The 21,633-nt window shown below is 47.1% G+C and overlaps 1 protein-coding gene across 3 annotated transcripts in view; it reads right to left on the minus strand.

Moving 5' to 3' along the window:
* Positions 1-21,633, minus strand: part of FARS2 (phenylalanyl-tRNA synthetase 2, mitochondrial) — a 383,333-nt gene that overhangs the window by 45,732 nt on the left and 315,968 nt on the right. The window contains exon 8 of one of the 3 annotated variants that reach the window (XM_060163758.1): positions 12,816-12,896. The exons of the other annotated variants lie outside the window; for them this stretch is intronic. Coding sequence (XP_060019741.1) covers positions 12,842-12,896 — 55 coding nt within the window. The 3' untranslated portion in view covers positions 12,816-12,841. The remainder of the gene's footprint in view (positions 1-12,815; positions 12,897-21,633) is intronic. 3 annotated transcript variants of the gene reach the window in all.

The following is a 21,633-nucleotide window of genomic DNA, read 5'->3' on the forward strand; positions in this document are numbered from 1 at the left end:
CCCCACCTCACTCACTATGCTTAGCAATGTGGCCCTGGTCCTCTCTCTGCTTCCAGAACATTCTTGCCTTGGCGGCTGAGCTACCTGTCCCACTCTACCTGCCTGAAGTTTCAGCCGGAAGTTACCTTCTCTGAGAGCCTTTCATGATCACCCCTCTGTCACACCGCCCTGCTTTATTTTGGGGACAGCATCCCCGGCATTTTGGGTTTGTTATCTGCCTTCCCCCTCCACAGGAAGGAAGTCTTGCACAGGTCAAGCTGTGTACCTAATGCAGACCTCTGGGGCTCCCCAAGACCCTTTCAAGAGCTCATAAGCCCAAAAAACCAATTTCACTATAATAAGACTTTATGCGCATCCTCCACCACACTGACATTTGAGCTGTCGGTGCAAAGGCAAGCGAGGTAAGACTCCTGGTGCCTCAGCACGGATCCCAGTAGTGGCATCAACCTATTCTAGTGTTCATGGAACGTTTCACCATCTCACACTTGCAGGGAAAAAATTCCAGTTTCACTTAAGCATCACCTTTGTCAACTCTTTACCCTTGAGCGCACAAGTCTTGTGTACATTCTGTGTGACTAAACAGGAAACACAGAGCACTTCCGCTACACCCTGAAGTGCAAGGGTTGCCTCAAGGAAGAGCACTTCCGTGATTGAGTTGTTAGCAGTTTTCTTCGTGGAACAGCAAGTTTAGGTGAAAGAACTGACAGACAGAGGATGGCAGAGATTTTCTCAAAAAATGAATGAAGTGAACCTGCCACTTCAAGAGGTGACAGTATTTTTTTGCCAAAGATAAATTTCAAGCTTTCAAGTGAAAATCTGAATTTTGGAAAACTCGTATCTGCCAACTCTTCCCAATACTTGAGACATGTCTGAGGAGACTGGTGGTGATGTTAGTGGAAGTGATTTTTTTGATCTTGGGTAATGAAAGGTGTCGACATTGGAAAGGCCTGCACAACTCAGTGAACCAGTATTTTCTAACTGCCTCCTGCACGTGTCACTAAACCACGCGCAGGTAAAACAGCCATTCAAATGGCAAGACAGACTAATGGATTTTGATGTAACTAATGAAAAGTTCACTGATGGGGTTCCAGATCCCTCAGCGCAACTAACTTGTAAGAAACCACTGCTTGTTGAGTTTTAGTGTAATATCAAAGACTCCCCAGAATCTTTTCAAAAGGCTATTAAGACACGTCTCCCTTTTTCTACAACATATCTGTGGCAAAGCTGAATTCTTCATGTACTTCAACCAAAAGAACTTAGAGCACGAGATTGAACACAGAAGCTGATATAAGAGGCCGGCTCTCTCTATTAGGCCAGACATTAAAGAGATTTGAAAAAATGTAAACCAATGCCATTCTTTTCATGAAAACTTTTAGTTATTTTTCATAAACACGTGTTATTTCTGTGCATGTGCAATGGTTTCATGATTACGTCTAAATGAATTAATAAAATACTTTAAAATATCACATTTAAAATTTTCACATGGTCGACACCAGTAGATGTAACCCCATGTAAACAAGAGCTCCCTGGGGTCCTCAATGATTTTTAAGAACATAAAAGGGATCTCGAGACTAAAAAGTTCGAGAATCTCTGTTCTAGTGGCTAGTACATGCTAGGTACTTGATAAACGTTGTTGAATGAATATACTAAAGACACATTCTCTTTAACGTTTGTCTACCCTCCCGTCTCTCTTTGAAGACATCTCCGTGGAGGTTTAACAACAGCTCACGGCTTTAGAGTCACGCCAATGAGAGGAAGACCCCGTATCGAGAACACGTGAACCCCTGAAGTCAGGAGTCTCCCTCAGAATCGGTATAAAGTCTCCGACATTATTATTTTTTCCAGCCTTTCCTTTCTCTTTCATGCCCACATCGAGATACAGATTTTAAAACTAGTTGCAAATGTGCTTCATGCTGCTTTAATCGTAATTACCGGCACTGCAGTGGAGTTTCTTTGTGTTTGCTGTGGTGCATGAGGAACGCAGGGGTCTAGCTGAGTGGGAGCCTGACTACCATTTGAACACCACGTTTTAATAGGAAAGCATGTGACATGTTTTAACAGTGACTCCCAAGCTTCTGGGAGACAAGTGACACTGTGACAACTTTGTGGACAACAGTGAGTCCACAGAGTGTCTCCCTCACGGGCAAGGAGGCCACGCTCGGAAGCTGCCTCATGTCAAAGTCAACACACGGTGCTTTACAGGGTTATTTGTGAATGGACTGCAATACATAGAAGCAACTACAACTCTTTAGATGGTGCTGCAGATCCTGAACTTGGAGCTGTCTTCCCCTAGAAGAGGGACTCTCTCTTTCCTGTGTCCCACCAATGATGAACCTGGGACAGCCCCAGCTCTTGGCTGGCCAAACATCCCAGAAATTCTCCTAAAGCCACATAATGCTCTGCTTTGTGTTGAAGCCTGGAGAACGTCCGCACCCAAGGGCACTGACTGGACTCTCACAGCTGCCTGGCCTGCATTTTCCAAAAAGGGTCTTCTGCTTTCAAAGGCCCGTGTTAGCATCTAAGTGCTTCCCTCAGCCACAGGGAGCCTATGTCTTCAGACAAGTATCACTGAATCCGCAGGGAAGGGGTGGAGACTGGGAGAGGAATCTCAGGTCCTGACTGTGATGTAAACGTCCCCTGCAGGGGATGCAAGAGGCGAGACTCCCAGTGGATTGGAGATGTTCCCCCATCTTCCATGGGAAGACTGAGGAGACCCATACTGGTTTAGAAGAAGCAAAGATTCGATGTTAACGGGAAGATTCTAGATAAAACTTCCCCATCCTTGCAACACATCTAACCTGAATCTAATAAACCAGAATTTAATGAAGACATTTTATTTTCAAATCCCCAAAAGTAGCCACATGGCTTTGGGCTGAGTCGGATTTCACAGGTCGAGCAGGAATAGGTTCAACTTTCACCAGCTACTCTGTCAGGAGAGGAGAAGTGGGCCACCGACAGAGGCAGAGAAACACCACATGTTTTGGGGTTCAACGAGATGAAAAAGGTTTTGGTTAAAAAGAAATGTAGCTTGTGTTCTGAGTGGTCACCCTTGACTGTAATATTCTAAATGTCTCCTCTTGTCGGTCTATCAATTACAGCCTGTTTCACCGATTAACTGTAACTCTGGCATCATCTGAAAACAGGTAAGTCACTACACGCCTATCAGCAAAGACATGGCCAACACCGGGATGACAGGACATCTGCAGAAGAGGGTGTACAGTGATGAGCACAAGGTAGTCACCCACTCATGCTCTCAGCATCTACTCAGTAGGCTCCTACCACGGGCCAGGCTTGGCGAGGGTGGGTCTGTTCACCGAGGGCCCAGAGTTGAGCAAGACAAACCTAGTTCCTGCCCTCAGGAGGTTCTCAGGCCAGCACAGAGAGCTGAGTAAATGATCACACAATTAATAGTTTAAAAAGCCCCCTTAATTACTGATCCATCCTCGTCTTCCTGCCTTGGCAATTAAGGGAAATAGGGATGGTGGAACAAGTTCTGATGCATTCTTAGGGGACAGCTGACTAGAGTGATCAGGAAGGTGAAAAGTAACGGATCAAGACAAAGCTCACCAACGGCTGCTAAAACCATTAGGACGGGGCGGGGAGGGGCGTGGTGGGGGGGGTGTTATCCCAGGTGTATTAAGCTGATGACACCTGAATCTACTGCTTAATCTTAATGGCACAAAAGGAGAGGCATATGGAAGTACAGAACAGCATCTGTGAAGCAGTCTTGCCTCCTCTGTCAAAAGTCAAACTTAAGTCTGACTAAGCCTGTAGATTCAACTCGCAGTTAGAGGAAACACGGAGGACAGAAGAACATGGTAAACGACACCACAGGGATGCGATCGGCTGCATCTCAGGATGTGGGAAACTGCACGGCACAAACAACCCAATTGCTTCAACAACAAAAAGGACCCCAAAAGAGGGAGAGGGGAAACACAGATTAAAAGGCACCGAAGAGACACCAACCAAATACAGCTGTGGGCCTTGTTGGGCCCTGGATTCAACCAACCACCGGGAAAACAAAGTATGAAACAAACAAGAAAATTTGAACAGTGACTTCATATTTGATAATTTTTTTCAGGCAGCGATAAAAATATAGTGATTATGCTTTTTTGGAAAGTGTTTTTTCTTTTTTCCAGTTATAGGTACTTACATGAATATTTATGGATGAAATGGGATTAGCTCCAAAACAATAAATGGGGAAATAAGCACATGAAAAGATGCTCAACATTATTATTATTATTCAATAAAAAGAAATGAAGTACTAATACATGCTGCAATGTGGATGAATCTTGAAAGCATTATGCTAAGTAAGAGAAGTCAGTCATAAAGGACACCATATATGACACAATTCCATACATATGAAATGTACAGAATAGGCAAATCTATAGAAATAAGAAGCAGATCACTGTTTGCCTAGTGCTGGGGACGGGGTGGAGGAAAGATAATATTGGAGGGTTATGGCTAAGAGTTCCTGGGTTTGTTTTTGGGTAGTAAAATTATTCTAAAATTAATTGTGGTGACAGATTCACAACTCTGTGAATATGCTAAAAGCCACTGAACTGTACGCTTAATAAAAAAGAGTCAGAGTTGGGCAGGGAGTGGGTGAGGATACAGGTGAAATATAACAGACCGTGCGTTATAAACTTTTTAAATGTGTAGGTTCTCTCCCAGAGGGTCAAACCCCGCCTCTGCCAATTACAAGCTGTATGAGCTTGGCAAGATATTTAACTTCTTTGAACTTCAGTTTCCTTAAATGTGAAATGGGGGTAATATAGGTTTATATGGAAAAAATGAGGGTGATACATTTAAAGCGTGTGGTACAGTGTCTGGAATATATAAAATGCTCAATAAACAGTGACCATTATTATTCTCAACTCTTTTTTTGCTTTTTTTTTTTCCTTTTTCATATCATCCCTTTCAGGAGCATCTGTTTCCTCAGCATCTCTCTCAGAAACCACCGTAATGATGGACACCTAGTAGATGCTCATAGAAGTCTTCCTGACTTTTCCAGATGCTTCCTTGGCTTCATCCTTATTTTTATGGTTCTCCTTAAGGAGACTGTCCTTCCAAGGGTTCTGTTTTCTGTGACTAAAGGAGTTAGTTTTCTATTTGGTCTCAGGCTAGGACTGAGGATTTAGGAAGAGCAGCAAAGACGTAAGGAAACCAACTATAGCCATATCGATCAACTCCGTGCCGGAAGGCTGACTCCCCCGCCCAATGGCCACAAACACTGGGATAGCAAAGGGTAGAGGCCCACAGACCATCCTTCCGACCCCTTCCTCAGGCGGTGCCTTTGGTATCACCTCTGGCTCAGCCCAGAGGCGGCTGCATCTCGCTGCTCCCGTTAACTCTGGACTCTTAACCGCCACAGTCATCTGCCCTGGTTCCTGCTCTCACATCACAACTGCATCCTAAACTAGCAAAGTGCTTTTTCAATCACGAAGGCTCTCTATGAACTGAAAACAGTAAAACTAGGATCAATATTTTATAAAGGCACTCTGAAAGCACCGCTCAGACAGACAGACACACACTCAGTGGGATTTCTATGCTCACATATGCTCCCCACACAGAACGGCAGCATATTCTCCCATCCGAGTTTGCTCCAAAAGAGATTCAAAAATTTTTGTGTTGTTGTACTGTGCATATCAACTGCACAAGGCAATCAGCCAGGGAGAGGTTTAAACATATGGACTCAATTGCAGGGCTTTGAAAAACGCTGTAGAACAAGACGGGGATGGGCTCTTCCACTCTGCTCTCTGGGACCGCCACCTGGCAGGGCAGGAGCTGGGCCCAAATGATTTACCCTGGGGACACGGGGCCGAAGGGCTGCCCCCAGCTCTGCAATGGTCTGTCCAGACGTGCAAAGGTGCCCGCGAAAGCTGTCTTAAGAGCAACGCTATTCAGCTTTCTCTCTACCTTGGAAAATGCCCAGATTTGCGTGGAAGGCCTTCCCCACAGACGCACACAGTCAGAAATGTCTGTGGCTGTGTGCACCAGACACGTTCTGGTGATTAACTTTATGTTCCTAAACGTCAATTTTCCCAGACCAATCCATTTGCAAGGTGAGCGGGTGTGACCTACAAAAGAATGAACCAAGAAACCATTTTATTTGACTGTTATGGTGTCTAGAATGGACACATTTTACACATTTGCTAAAATGAATAATGTTTTTCCAATGTACTTGCACCATCTCTTCGTCGTCCTCTGGTTTAGAACTTGAAACAGAACTGTGTCTTTGCTACTTCGTTCAGATACACTGATGGTGATGTTTGTAACCGAACGGCTGCCTGCTCTGGGAGCACAGTGTGGCCTCACCTACCCTGCAGATACCTGCCTCCTTCCTCATCCAAACGTGTCCGTTCCCAGGCAAAGGGAAGAGAAAAAGAGTAAACAAAATCACAACTCAGCAGTTCTACCCTAATCCAACCTGCCACGGCCACTAAAGGTTTGCGGTCGCTCACAGGAGGTCAGGATAAGGTAGGGAGCTGGCTGATGCTGTCACGTAGCTCTTTCTCTTCCTTCCAGAAAGCTTACTGGACGGAGGTATCACGATGCTGCCCTGAGAGCTCTGTAGGCAGACCTGCACGCTCCATTTCAGGGCAGGCCCAAGACTAGGTCCAGGCGTACGTACCTGTGGAGTGGGCACGCTTTACCACAGCTGTCTCAGCACATCCCTGCAGCGGGTCCCTGTGCCCGGGCAGCTGTGTAGCACGTGGCAGGCGGGCAGAGCTCTCCCCACCCACCCAGGGTTACAGCCAGGACAGGATGACGGCAGCGGCAACCCTGCCCCCACCACGTTGTGGCTGTTTTCTGAGGACTTCCTTCCTTGCTGGCGCTGCAGCATACTTTACGCTCACTCTATGCATTTCCTACCCCAGGCCTAGAACCAGCCATTCCTGCAGGCAGCCCTGCAGCCGTGCTGTTAAGCTCCGTTCGTTGGTACCAGGGCGGCCTCTGGTCTAGGGCTGGTCTTCCCCATCACTGAGGTGTCACCCTTCTGAGTGCTGTGTCCGAGGTTTCCTACTGTGGCTGGTGGGAACATGAACTTTCCCTGCCCCCCTGCCCCAGGCGCTGCTCTGCCTGTTCCCTTCTGGTGGTTCTCTCTTCAGCTGCTGGTGGTTTCCTCACATGGATGTGCTGCTGGGCACCCAGCTGAAGACCGGGGGGAACTGCTCTGAGATCTCCGGAGCACCTCTCTGGGCAGCTCTGCCCTCCTTGCTACCTGGCCTGGTGGATTCCAGCCGCTGTGGCCTCCCAGACACCTAACTCTGTGTCCTCGGCTTAGAGACTCCTGGGCTTGGCTCAGGTCCCCCCCGGCGCTGAGCCGGGGACCCTCTCTGGGCAGTAAGCTGGGCAAACGGAGGGCTTGTCTTGACCGTCTCCATCACAGGGATTGCCGTGCTGTGCTACCTGACGTCCGGTGTCTGAAAATCACAGCTTCATCTATTTTGTCTAGAGTTTTAGTTGTCTAAGGCAGGAAGGTAAACTCAGTTCCTGTTACTCTGTCTTGGCCTAAGCAGAAGTTCTGAGGTTCACCACACAGAGGGTCCCACTCAGCCTGGGGTGGACTTTCCTGGGACACTAGTCTTGTCAGGGTCAGTAATGTGCAGTGAGTCACCTCCCAGATGGGCAAGTGCACAGCTGTGACACACTGCACCGCACGGCCAAAGTGACAGAGCGGGCATATCTGTCACGGTCGCACAGAACATTGCTGGAGATGTAAAGTACAAATAGGATTAAACCGGAGGCCCTGGAAGTCAAAATGCCTTCCTGCGTGTTCGACAGGATGCCCAGGAAGCTGCGGGGGGACGCCACCTTGCCAGGTGCACCTGCCCTTCCCAGGAGACAGGGCCCTGGATGGCCAGTGGTGGCCAAGGGTTTACATGAAAACAGCCCACAGGAGAATGACTGGTTTCCCGGGATGGTCCCTGCTGCCCGCCAAGGTGGGAAGAGGACTCACCAACAGTGTGAAAGCCCACTCGGCTAACGAGGGCGCAGGGGGGATGGTGTGGCTGGAAACGCCCCCCGGGCTCTCCGTCTCTAGGTATCTCGGGGGATGGTGTGGCTGGAAACGCCCCCTGGGGCTCTCCGTCTCCACGTATCACGTGGAGTGACACGCACACACACTCTTATGGAACATAAACAAGGAACTGTAATTTTCTTCTCAATTCCATTGTCTTAGGTCTTCACAGCCTTCTTCCCAAGACAGTGATGCAGGCTTTAATGATTTGCAAGCACATTTTAAAACCCCAGGAACCTTACACCAAAGGAACACTTTTCAGTTGGAAGTGCTTTAATCACTGTAAATCAGAAGTGCTGCGGAGGGAATTTTCTCCAGGCAGCTCGTCCTGCATGTCGGTGACCCCCGAGTGGCAGCTCTCCCTGTAGATGGCAACACAGAACCACACGGACACGCGCAGCCGGCGGATGCTACTGCCTTCACGGTCCTCCTTCAAGCAGGGGGCCGAGGCGGCTGCAACCAGGGCAGAAAAACAGCCGAGGAGCGGCCGCCTTCCCTGCTCTGCTCAGAGCCCAGTGCCAGGCCACGGACGCGCCCTGAGCGTGGGGTCCACTCCCAGCATCCGCAGCCTCACCCCCACCCGCACCTTCTGTCCCCCCAGAGCAAATGGGCACGGAGAGAAAGGGAAGTGTTTACCCTCATAAAAGAGTAGCAGGCTCCTAATGAATGAAGTCACCATAAAGGACCCTGAAGTTCCCGGCTTCAGACGTGGAGTTTCTTTTAAGACTCGTTTACAGTCACGCATGGCCAGTTAGGAAGGGTCTCAAGAAGGCTAGCTCACGGGCCAGGCCCCTGGCCTCAGAGTTAGTTGACATGCTCGTCTTAAAAACAGGGGGCTTGGGCCTCCCTGGTGGCGCAGTGGTTGGGAGTCTGCCTGCCGATGCAGGGGACGCGGGTTCCTGCCCCGGTCCGGGAGGATCCCACGTGCCGCGGAGCGGCTGGGCCCGTGAGCCATGGCCGCTGCGCCTGCGCGTCCGGAGCCTGTGCTCCGCAGCGGGAGAGGCCGCAGCAGTGAGAGGCCCGCGTACCGCAAAAAGAACAAAAAAACCCAGGGGGCTTGTGAGGAACAGAGGCGGGGGAGGGGCTGTCAGCAGCAGCCACCTGTCTGGGAGTTCTGCGTTCAGTGGGCACGCGACGGAGCTCTGCTGAGTGACACAGAAGCACTTGCAGTGACTTCCCCCCTGCCCTCCACCCCTTTCACCTCATTCCCTTTAGGACAACTGCCTGGGGTCGGAGCTGGGAATTCCCACACCTGGGAGGCCACAGCACAGGCCGCAGCTAACTGACGGTGCAGGATCTACTGGTAAATGACCACAGCTGGCCACTGACACGGCCCCCTTGATCTCACATCCTGACCGAGAGTGAACTGAGGTGCACGCACAAAATCAATCCATCACAGACGTAGGCTCAAACCATAAGGAACTCCCATATATCCTGGGCAAATCTAAGGGATGGAAGTTTCTTTTTTTTTTTTTTTTTGGGATGGAAGTTTCTAACAAAAATACGATGCTATTTGCTACAATATTTGCTCATGACTTAGGCGACCACGTACAACGCCCTTCAGCTCAGGCGTACTGCCACCACACCAGACTGCTCGCCGCGCAGCAAACACGCCAGAAGCTTCCAGGCCTGTGAGTTTTCATTCTAGCACAGCATCCTCCCCACCTGCTCTACCTGGTGGATCCCTGTCACTCTTTAAGGTCCGATTTGAACGTCGCCCTCCCCGTGAGGCAGCCCTCACGCCCTGGCGGTAAGGAGCACGTGGCCAGGGCCCCTTCCCCACGCCCCCCGGGCCTACCGTTCCCCGCAGTCAGGCAGGCACCCCTGCACCCCACCGCCTGCCAAGGGCCTGCCTTCGGCTTTGGGCCGTGAGGCGGCGAGGCAGGGGCTGGCTTCACTCCTCCTGGGACCCCCGGGCCTCACAAAGCGCCTGGCAGGGCGGGGGGCTCCGTGAGAGGAAGGGGAAGAGGTTGTGCTCCACGGACAGCAGGGCCGCCAAGCAGACGGCCGTGTTCTCTCTCTCGTTCTCTTCCTGCCACGGGAGGCGGGCCGTGTGCTCCACCAATGGTCTGGCAAGGCCGAATGAGCAGGGTCTGGTGCTGGGCAAAGCCCCGGACTGGACCAAAGAGGCCTGCTGAGCCTTTCTGTCCTGCAGAGACTTCCGGGCGAGCGAGCAAGTCTGTGGTGGGGCTGGAAGGAAGGGTCTCAACTGCCCCTCACTCGGCTGGAAGCGTCTAGGCCTCCTCTACGGTCACGGGCCGCAGGCCGGGCTGGACCGGCAGCGGGGCTTTCTGACGCTTGGCCTGTTTCAAAGCTCACTTCTGAACCCTCCTCATCGTCAGATGCTGATGCTGTTTTCCAAACCATGGACTATTGGAACAATGGCTGCTCCCCCATCTGCTCACGAGAAATGGCTTTTATGAGTGAGGCTGTGTGGCCACCCCCCAGCAGCCCTGCTGCTGACCCTGGACCCGGGTCCACGGGACCCCGCGTGGCACAACTGTTTCTTTCGGCAAACACGGTGACAAGGGGTGACATCATCCTAGTAGAGGAAAGTGGGCCGAGGCCACACACGGGATAAAGTGAGTGAGAAGGAGCAAGCACTCAGGGGCCTCCGTTAGGACAGAACCAAACATGTGGGCTCATCACGGCACCGGGGAGGAAGCCGAGCGGTGTCTGCGCGGTCTTTACAGAGCGCTGCCGACTGTGAGGTGGGAACCGCGGATCTTCACAAAGGACGGGGGTGCTGCCCCCAAGTCTCAGAAGCTTGTCTGACTGCCGCTCTGCTCGCCTCCGCCAACGTCTGGCACACCTCGAGGCTGAAGAACTAGTAACAGAATCAACAGAGGAGGTGTAATGGGAGGAGGAACAGACAGGAGGCCGGGAGCATCTGGTCGACCCTCCTCTAGGGCCGGCCAGTGAGCGGCCTGGCGCTCGGGGGGTGCGGCCCCTCCCTCTGGCCAGGGAGCGGGGCTCTCAGCAGCGACCCCAACATACGCCTTCCAGGCTACAGCCTGCCCCGGGGTAAGCATTACCTAAACAACGGAAACTGCTTCACGGTGTGCGCCTGAGGGGATAAACGCCACAGGAAGCTACTCAGGACCTCAGCCACCTACCCCATGGTGTGGAGGGGGACCGCGGGAGTGTCCAGTGACACCCAGGCTGGGAGGCCTCCCACTCCAGCACTTAGCAGAGGGACTTTGCCAGTAGCTCACTCTGCTTTTTCCTCTGAGCACACTGCTAAGTTGAAACATACGGATTTCCTAATATTTAACATTTTAGACTTCGAAAAATGGCAATCTCAGGTTTTTGTAATATTTGCTATTCACTTTATGGTTTATTTGGCCAGACTGTAACTTGTGCAGCACTTTGCAACTGTGAGTGGTACTGCTGTAATTCTGGTCACTTCTCCACCTTTAATGACAAAATTTTATCACTTCTGTACTGACTATTTTTGCTTGCTCTGGAAAAACTCAGTAAGCTTATGGAGATCACTGTGCTTCAATAATGATATTAATAATAATAACTGTAATAATAAAAGCACAAAAGTGTGTACATGAGCATTCCACATATACTAACTCATTTATTCTTCACAACAACTCTGAGGTAAGTGCTGTTATTACCTCCGTGTAAGAGCAGGAAACTACTTAACAAGATTCCGTAAAACAGACAACGACCAAAACTAGAGCTGCACGGCTCCCCAGTGCAAGTAAGTCCAAAATTTTAGATATTCATGATCATGCTTCCTAGTTGTATGTTTCTTTTTTGGCTGCTTTGGAGAAATCATCACACTTGCAGATCGACACTCCACAGTCACATTAGAAAGCTGTTCATTATTACCATCTGCATGCTGATTTGAGTTCTAGAATTTAGATACGACTTTCCCTTTTTTTGGACTTCAACGAGTCATTCTGAACCACTGATCCAACCACTAATGAAAAAGACAACTTAGCACATGTAAATATTAACATGCAAATGAGACAAAAATACATCTGCAGATAATTACACCCTTTTAACTGATTGTTAGCTGAGAAGTAACCAAGATGGTCCCTGTAGCGTACGTTATATATTTAATACCCTTTATTACCATGACTTATTAAGAAAAAAATCTGACCAGTGCTAAAAGTTTTTTTAAACTCTGATCATCCCCACAACCCCAGGAAGGAGAATCTGGCATTGTGTTTCTAAAGTCCACCAAGGGAAGGTGACACAGACCTGCCCGGAGAGGCAGTGAGTGGAGGCCCAGGGGGCGCCGGATGAGAGGCGGGTTACGGGGCCCACGTGGGGAAGCACTAAAGGTTTGGAGGATCCCGGGAGCAGGGGAGGCCAGCAGCCTGTGCCCGTGTAGCATCTCCTAGGGGTGGCGGGACCTTTCTAGGAGAGATCAGGGATGCAGGGCAGACTGAAGATCCAGAGCGGAAGCTTCTAGAGCCCTGATGAAAGACCATCGTGCCCAGCTTTGTACAGAAGCAGAGGACCTGTTGGCCTTTAAGGGGCCCCCAGGCGTGGACACAGAGAGTATCACAGCTCTGGCCAGTGTGGTGAGGTGGAGAGTGTTGCTTCCCACATTCTCAAGGCTTTCTCCCAACCTGGTATGTGTCCATGGGGGTGGGGGGGGGGAGTGGGGGGAGAGCGTATGAGACGGATTACATCCAATTTAGACAAGTAAAGGAAGATGCCATTTCTCACACCCCAAGCTGTGTGATAAAATGTATACCTGCTATAACCCTAACTATTACAAAGAATGCAGTGGGATAACTGCAAAAATCTCTGATCTGATCTTGTATCTTACTTTCCTCTGAGATTGTCAACGGCCAGCTAGTGGGAAGCAGCCGCATAGCACAGGGAGATCAGCTCAGTGCTTTGTGACCGCCTGGAGGGGTGGGATAGGGAGGGTGGGAGGGAGGGAGACGTAAGAGGGAAGAGATATGGGAACATATGTATATGTATAACTGATTCACTTTGTTATAAAGCAGAAACTAACACACCATTGTAAAGCAATTATACTCAATAAAGATGTAAAAAAAACCAAAAAACAACAACAAAAAAATTGTCAATGGCCAGTAGACCCACAAGTTTCCCCACTAGGGACCACCAGGGGTCCATGACCCTTATTTTACAAAACAATGTATCGATCCTAAGTAACATGAAAGAAGGGACCTCTCCGCACCAGGCAGGTAGTAATAAGCATACAACCAAAACGCTGACCTGATGTTGTTTGATCACAGAAAAGTTTGTGCCCTCAGAATCATTACACAGTTTGAAGAGCTCCTATCCCAGGGGTTACCACAGGGTCATCATTCTTTGGAACCATAACACATAATCCACAAGACCTGACAGTTACATTTGTTTTTAACGATTGTCTGGATTTTATTAAATGAGAATTTAAGGGAAAATAATTTGTTCTGGTGTAATTTACTCTTTCTTTCCTTCCTTCCTCCCACCCCTCATTATTTTAGCCTCCAGTGTTTGGGGCACAGCAGTGCACTAGAGGGAAGGGAAAGCCAAAACAAATTCACCAAATCTTTATTAACTAAAATCCAAGTAACCAGAATCCTCAGACAAGCTTTATCTTACTGTCTTATTTCACTTGTAGAAGATGGCATGCTGAGCATTTATTTTTAAACAAATAAAACAAAAACTTCCTAAATATGGCTTAGGGACAGTCCAACTTTAGCCCAGAACTCATATATCTTCTAAAGTTTTACAATAAGAACTGGCCTGCACTAATTTGTTAAATTGGTTAATTGCCTTTCCACCAGGTTCTAGGAATACTTGTGATCATAGCCCATTAGGAAAACATTTCAATTATCAAACAGAAATTAAAGCTAAATTTCAGGGAGAAACTAAAAGCATTTTCTGTATGAATTCTGATTAATAAAAATATTGAACTAATCAGAACATACACTTCACAAAACATTTCAATTGACTGAGGTTAATCAAAATAGACATCATTACCTCTGTAGTCATTGCCCGCTCCCAAAAGTTCAGTGTATTCCCCCCGCTACAGCGAAGAAAAATGCTACCAAAAATCTGACTGAGTATATACTTTTCTAAAGGAACACTTTGAAATATTTCACTTTCTGGTGCCCCAATTAAAAAGCATAAAACCCACTTTCCAACAGGGAGAAAATTGTTTTTTGTTTTTCTTTGTGTTGTTCATTTGCTGACTCTTAATGAAACACTTAAAAAGGTTATATACCACTGGCTTTCAAACGTCCCAGATTTTGGGATACATTTTATAAGTTTTACCAGATTTCTAATTTGGGGGGATATCAAGAACAATAGTGTAATAAAACAGAAGTCAGAGAAAGGCGTAAGTTAAAAAAATAGCCAGTATGAGTGTGAAATGGGGTAAGAACACATATACACACATACCATACTGGTATTTTATATCTGACAAGTCACCCATCTATTTTCCACCTACATTACTGCTCCCAAGATCTATTTTAATATTTATTGTACGTGTTAATAAAAATGAGCAGTGAAGAGCACTGCACTCAGCCACACGCCAAGAGTGGCCCATTAAAGCACAAGACAACTGACTAATAAAAAGTTCTTGTTAGAACACACTGAGCATTTCAATCAGCCTTTTCATTTACTCACATTATCTTAAAGTTGACACAAAGTTAACCACTCCCCACTTTTCATTTATTTCATTTAATGACTATTTCTTCCTCATTTCTACTGTTCTTTTAGGGATGAATCCAGAGAAAATGAAACACCAAAGTCCTACCAGCACCAGAATTGTCAGCTCTTGATACCAGCACTTAAAAAACTGTCTGTGCATAGAGAACAGACTTGTGGTTGCCAAGGGGGAGGGGGAGGGAGGGAAGTATTGGGAGTTTGGGATTAGCAGATGCAAACTATTACACAGAGAATGGATAAACGACAAGGTCCTACTGTAAGGCACAGGGAGCTACAGTCAATATCCTGCGATAAACCATAATGGAGAATATGAAGAAGAATGTATGTATATGTACAACTGAATTGCTTTGTAGTACAGCAGAAATTAACACAACATTGTAAATCAACTCTACTTCAATAAAATTAAAAAAACTGCCTGAGACAGAGAACCTGTCATTCTGGATTCTAAAAGGACATCAGACGCCTCTGTTCTGCGCCCGCCCCGAGATGCTGCTGTGCGCATGCGCAGTGTCTGGTCTCCGGAGCCCCGCCCGAGGTGCGCGCGTGCTTCCACGTTCACGGTCAGGTCCCGTTGCGGGCCTGGGCAGGTCATCCCGATGAATGAGAGAACCCCAGGCCTCCGGCGCCCCCCCCTCCCCCGCCCTGCAGACGCGCCACACAGGCAGGCAGCCCATTTGTCTGCCTCGGCCACCAAATCCCACGGGGCCTCCCAGCCTTCGCCGCAGGCTTTTCAGGCCTTGAATCTTATTTAATGTTCACGGGAAAAAGCACCTGCTGCCTGCTGGACCCATAAAAGTCTTGTTGAAAATGAATACCTTGCTTAAGCAAAGGCATGAAGGAAAGTGTTTATCCTCTTCTGAGGCCATCTGGGAAGGAAAACAATCTGCCTGGCACAAAGGCGGGGCGTTAGAGGGCCCCGCAGGCCCCTGTGTGTCCCACACCTCACTTCCTTAGCAAAGGCATCAAAGGGTCGAGGATCTTTATTTGATTCTGTCTCCAAAGCCAGGTGTCCCCCTCAAACATGTGTCACCAACCACAAGTGCAGTGAGCAGTGAGAATCATGACAGATTACCACCGCTTCTGCAACATATATTTTTAGAAAGCCCCCTCCATTTATAACCCCAAAAGGTAACTAACTGAAACCAAGCACATTCTTTTCATCACCTACTATAGATATGATGTTCAATAAAAAACAGAACAAAGAAGGAACCATGGCAACATACGAAAGCATCCTTATACTGTTGTCTGGGGGCATCAAGTTTTAAATTCCATTAATCGGGAAAACAGTTCAAATGTACAATTTAGTAAATGGATGTTTGTATCACCATGACCTGCAGTCATGGCATCTTCAAAGCGCAATTCGGACGTGGTGTCCTGCACCCTCTCCAGTTGTGTACAGAATGCCGGGTAGTTTCTGGGAACAGACACAAACTGCACTTTCTCTAAAAGCGTAGAGTGCATTTGGGGATCAGAGGTCAGTCTGACACAGCTGAGTGGAAACGGCCCTGGGAAGGTTTGTGGGGCACTAAAGGTGGCTGTCAATGTCACCTGGGTCCCTGCACAGCAATGGTTCTCAAACTCTGCTGCACGATAAGGTCACCTGGGAGCTTTACGAGTCCACACAAGACCTCCCTCCACACGTGGGAACTGAGTATTAGCAAAATTTTTAAAGCTCTCTGGATAATTCGAATGTGCTGCCCAATGTGAGAACCAGCGCCATGGTTGGCTGCCTTTCAAACTTCACCGTGCACACGAATCTCCCGGAATCTTGGGAAGATGCGGATTCTGGTTCAGTAGGTCTGGGGTGGGGCCTGAGGAATGCGTTTTAACAAGATCCAGGTGATGCTGCTTGGCCAGCGGACTAGTTTACGTAGCAAAACCAGAGACAATGGGAAACCACTGCAAATGTCTGTGCGGGGGTGATGTCATCAAGGCTGAGCTTTGCCGTGATGAACCAAACGCCCCTCAACATAAGCAGATTTAAAGGGGCGGGAAGGAGGTAGGGAACCAGTAAGGAAGCAACTGAGATGGAGTCAGACAAGTCTGAATGGATCCTCAAGACAAGTAACCCTGTCTCACTCAATGCCACCCACAGGGACTGCTGTTCGGGGGTGAGCTTGTAAAAGGCTCTACTAGGCATGCAAAGCCCACAGGAAATGAGTCTACTTTAACTACTATACATAAAATCGATAACCAACAAGGACCTACTGTATAGCACAGGGAACGCGGCTCAATATTCTGTAATAACCTAAATGGGAAAAGAACTTGAGAAAGAATGGGTACTTGTATGGGTACAAGTAAATAAATAAAGTGCTGTTGGTAATATCCCATGCTAAGAAAAGAAAAATAAAAGAAAAAGAAAGAAAAAGAAAAAAAGAAAAAAAAAAGAGTCTACTTCAGTATCTGGTCCTTCCCCCAGGTCTGAGTAACTGAAAAGCACAGTGTGGGTAGGAATGCCAGTGCCTCCGACTTCTTATGGAGAAGACTGTGTTGCCCCCTCTCTTCTCCTCTCCTGCCAGGCACTGGGTGGGGGGGGCGGCACAGGACTGTCGTGCCTGCCCTCTTGCACTGATGGTGTGTCCATGATGTGGACAGGCAGACAGGTGGATGGAATGAGAAACACTTCTGTTGAGTTAAGTGGAGATTTTCAGGTTGTCTGTTGCCGCAAACTTAGCCTGGCCAGTGTAATCTCTACTGATGCACCGATTGAGAGCCTCCCCTCCCTGTGGACCAGTCCCAGGAGCCCAGCAGAGGTGATCAGAGGCTCGCAGTGGCCGGGCGAGCCCGCTGATGAACTGCCCAAATTCCAGTGAGGCTGTGGCTGTGGCTTAAGGACCCTGGTCCTAGTGACTCCCATGACCATGGGACCTCAGGGGACACTTCACACGGCCTACGTCTCAGAAGGGTTTCCTCAGCCCTGGACGCGCTCCTTGTAAATAAGATGCTTCTGAAAGAAGCGCTCTTGGCCGGGTGCTGTCTTCCCTCTCTGGCCCCCGCACATCACGGTGGGAGAGGCCCAGACATTATTACCTGGCTTCCCCCTCTGCTCTCTGCTCCATCCAGACTCCTCCCAAAGCCACTTTTCTACATCCAGAGTTTTAACTAAAGAGCATGACACAAATCTATTGTTAAGAAGATTCAAACGATATTGGATGCATTAATTTATTTTTTAAAAATTAATTTATTTTTGGCAGCGTTGTGTCTTTGTTGCTGCGTGCGGTCTTTCTCTAGTTGCGGCGAGCGGGGGCTGCTCTTCGTTGCGGTGTGCGGGCTTCTCACTGCGGTGGCTTCTCTTGTTGCGGATCACGGGCTCTAGGCATGTGGGCTTCAGTAGTTGTGGCTCGCAGGCTCTACAGCGCAGGCTCGGTAGTTGTGGCGCACGAGCTTAGTTGCTCCGCGGCATGTGGGATCCTCCCGGACCCAGGTTTGAACCTGTGTCCCTTACATTGGCAGGCGGATTCTTAACCACTGCGTTACCAGGTAAGTCCCTCGGATGCTTTTTTTTTTTCTCCTGTGCCTGTTGGTATTGTCTAAGTATTTCTAATTTCCATTATGATTTCTTCTTAGACCCATGAACTATTTAGAGATGTTTCCAAATGTATGGGTTTGTTTTTTTTTTTACATCTTTATTGGAGTATAATTGCTTTACAATGGTGTTAGTTTCTGCTTTATAACAAAGTGAATCAGTTATACATATACATATGTTCCCATATCTCTTCCGTCTTGAGTCTCCCTCCCTCCCTCCCTCCCTCCCTATCCCACCCCTCTAGGTGGTCACAAAGCACCGAGCTGATCTCCCTGTGCTATAGGGCTGCTTCCCACTAGCTATCTATTTTATGTTTGTTAGTGTATATATGTCCATGCCACTCTCTCGCTTTGTCACAGCTTACCCTTCCCCCTCCCCATATCATCAAGTCCATTCTCTAGTAGGTCTGTGTCTTTATTCCTGTCTTACCCCTAGGTTTTCATGACATTTTTTTCCCTTAAGTTCCATATATATGTGTTAGCATACGGTATTTGTTTTTCTCTTTCTGACTTACTTCCCTCTGTATGACAGACTCTAGGTCCATCCACCTCATTACAAATAGCTCAATTTCGTTTCTTTTTATGGCTGAGTAATATCCCATTGTATATATGTGCCACATCTTCTTTATCCATTCATCCGTTGATGGACACTTCGGTTGTTTCCATCTCCTGGCTATTGTGAATAGAGCTGCAATGAACATTTTGGTACATGAATCTTCTTGAATTATGGTTTTCTCAGGGTATATGCCCAGTAGTGGGATTGTTGGGTCATACGGTAGTTCTATTTGTAGTTTTTTAAGGAACCTCCATACTGTCCATAGTGGCTGTACCAATTCACATTCCCACCAGCAGTGCAAGAGTGTTCCCTTTTCGGATGCTTTTTTAATTAAAAAAAAAATAAGTGTTGCTTTTAAGCTGAGATGTAGCTTGAGATTCTTCTCCGACCTCTCACTTCACACCCAGCCAAAGACAGTTCAGAGGCCTCCAATGTCACTCAGCCGAAGTCCACCCGAAATTAGATATCTGAAGGCTGCAAATGAGTGTAAAACAGGTCCTGTGCGAACAGTGTGAAAACAATGACCTGAAACCGCTTCAAAGGCCAATCATCAGCTTCCCTTGTATCTCATGATTTTGTCTTTGTTTATTGAAAGGCAGACCTATTTATTACTCAAGTGAATAATGAGCAATGTCCTAGGAAAATATTCTTCTTGCCTCAGACGTTATCAGGAAGTAGAAAGAATACCTCATTGAGTGCTTGATAAATATTTTTAAATTAAATTAATGAATAAACGGACTCAAATTTCTCATTTGCAGGATGGACTTAGATGTCTTTTCATCTCCAAAGTTTCTGCAGTGCTGCTTTAGGACTCCCTCCCGCGGGGAATGTGAACCTATCTTGCCTGGAAATTGGAGTACTTTTCAAAGAATGCTTTTAGTTCTTCTCTCAGACTCTTAAACACCCTCCAATTCTCCACTCATCAGTTGGCTTCCTTCACCTCTCATATAAAACAGTTTCCAAAAAAAATCTCAAAATTCATTCTAATCAGTCCTCAGTTAAGCTCCTTGTTTAGACATAATCTTGTCATTGTTATCTGGGTCTAAATTTATAGCCCATTAAAAATAAAGCTTATGTGAGATTAAATTTTTTTCTTTGAGCTTATTGGTATTTTCCAAATTTTGACAATGAATGTGTCACTTTGGTAGATAGGAAAGAAGATATTAAAATACGTGACAGTGGATGACAACTCAGAAAGTGTTTTTCCCCAAAAAATATTTTTTCCTATTTCTACTGGGCTGAAAAACTCATCTAGGCAGAAACTTATCCGCCAACAGATTCTAGTCGGTTTTACTAAAATTTTTATTACCTTTTCTGTTTATTAAGTCGTTGATACCTGTTCTCGATGGTCGGGTAAGTTCTGTCAACAAGGATGATCCGCTTATATAGGCTGCTTCTGGCAAATGGAGCCCCAATAAATGCACGTCTTCCACACGGGGTTTTAAAATTATTGTTTTATTATAAAAATAATATATGCTCATAGTAAAAAAATTAAATTATACAGCAGGGGGTATGAACTGAAGAATAGAAGATATCCCCAATTCCAGTCCCCTGTTGCAGAGATAACAATGGTTCAAAATTTCCTTTGTATCTTTTTAGATATTTTCTAGGCAAAAAGAAGTCTACATGTTTATAAAAACGGAAAATGGGATAATAATCTATAGAATGTTGTACAACGTGGTCAGCTTTCTTTTCCTTAATTTTTGAATTTTATTTATTTATTGATTGATCTATTTATTTATTTATTTGCTGTACGCGGGTCCCTCAACGTTGTGGCTCCTCCCGTTGCGGAGCACAGGCTCCGGACGCGCAGGCCCAGCGGCCATGGCTCACGGGCCCAGCCGCTCCACGGCATGTGGGATCTTCCCGGACCGGGGCACGAACCCATGTCCCCTGCATCAGCAGGTGGACTCTCAAACACTGTGCCACCAGGGAAGCCCTTATTTATTTTTTTATACAGCAGGTTCTTATTAGTCATCCATTTTATACACATCACTGTATACATGTCAATCCCAATCTCCCAATTCATCCCACCACCACCACCACCCCCGCACCGCTTTCCCCCCTTGGTGTCCATACGTTTGTTCTCTACATCTGTGTCTCTATTTCTGCCCTGCAAACCGGTTCATCTGTACTATTTTTCTAGGTTCCACATATATGCGTTAATATACGATATTTGTTTTTTCTCTTTCTGACTTACTTCACTCTGTATGACAGTCTCTAGATCTATCCACGTCTCTACAATGACCCAATTTCGTTCCTTTTTATGGCTGAGTAATATTCCATTGTATATATGTACCACATCTTCTTTATCCATTCATCTGTCGATGGGCATTTAGGTTGCTTCCATGACCTGGCTATTGTAAATAGTGCTGCAATGAACATTGGGGTGCATGTGTCTTTTTGAATTATGGTTTTCTCTGGGTATATGCCCAGTAGTGGGATTGCTGGATCATACAGTAGTTCTATTTTTAGTTTTTTAAGGAACCTCCATACTGCTCTCCACAGTGGATGTATCAATTTACATTCCCACCAACAGTGCAAGAGGGTTCCCTTTTCTCCACATCCTCTCCAGCATTTGTTGTTTGTAGATTTTCTGATGATGCCCATTCTAACTGGTGTGAGGTGGTACCTCATTGTAGTTTTGATTTGCATTTCTCTAATAACTAGTGATGTTGAGCAGCTTTTCATGTGCTTCTTGGCCATCTGTATGTCTTCTTTGGAGAAATGTCTGTTTAGGTCTTCTGCCCATTTTTGCATTGGATTGTTTGTTTTTTTAATATTGAGCTGCAAGAGCTGTTTATATATTTTGGAGATTAATCCTTTGTCCGTTGATTCGTTTGCAAATATTTTCTCCCATTCTGAGGGCTTTTTGCCTTGT

The sequence above is a fragment of the Lagenorhynchus albirostris genome, chromosome 10 (assembly GCF_949774975.1).
Source record: "Lagenorhynchus albirostris chromosome 10, mLagAlb1.1, whole genome shotgun sequence".
Classification (NCBI taxonomy): Eukaryota; Metazoa; Chordata; class Mammalia; order Artiodactyla; family Delphinidae; genus Lagenorhynchus; species Lagenorhynchus albirostris.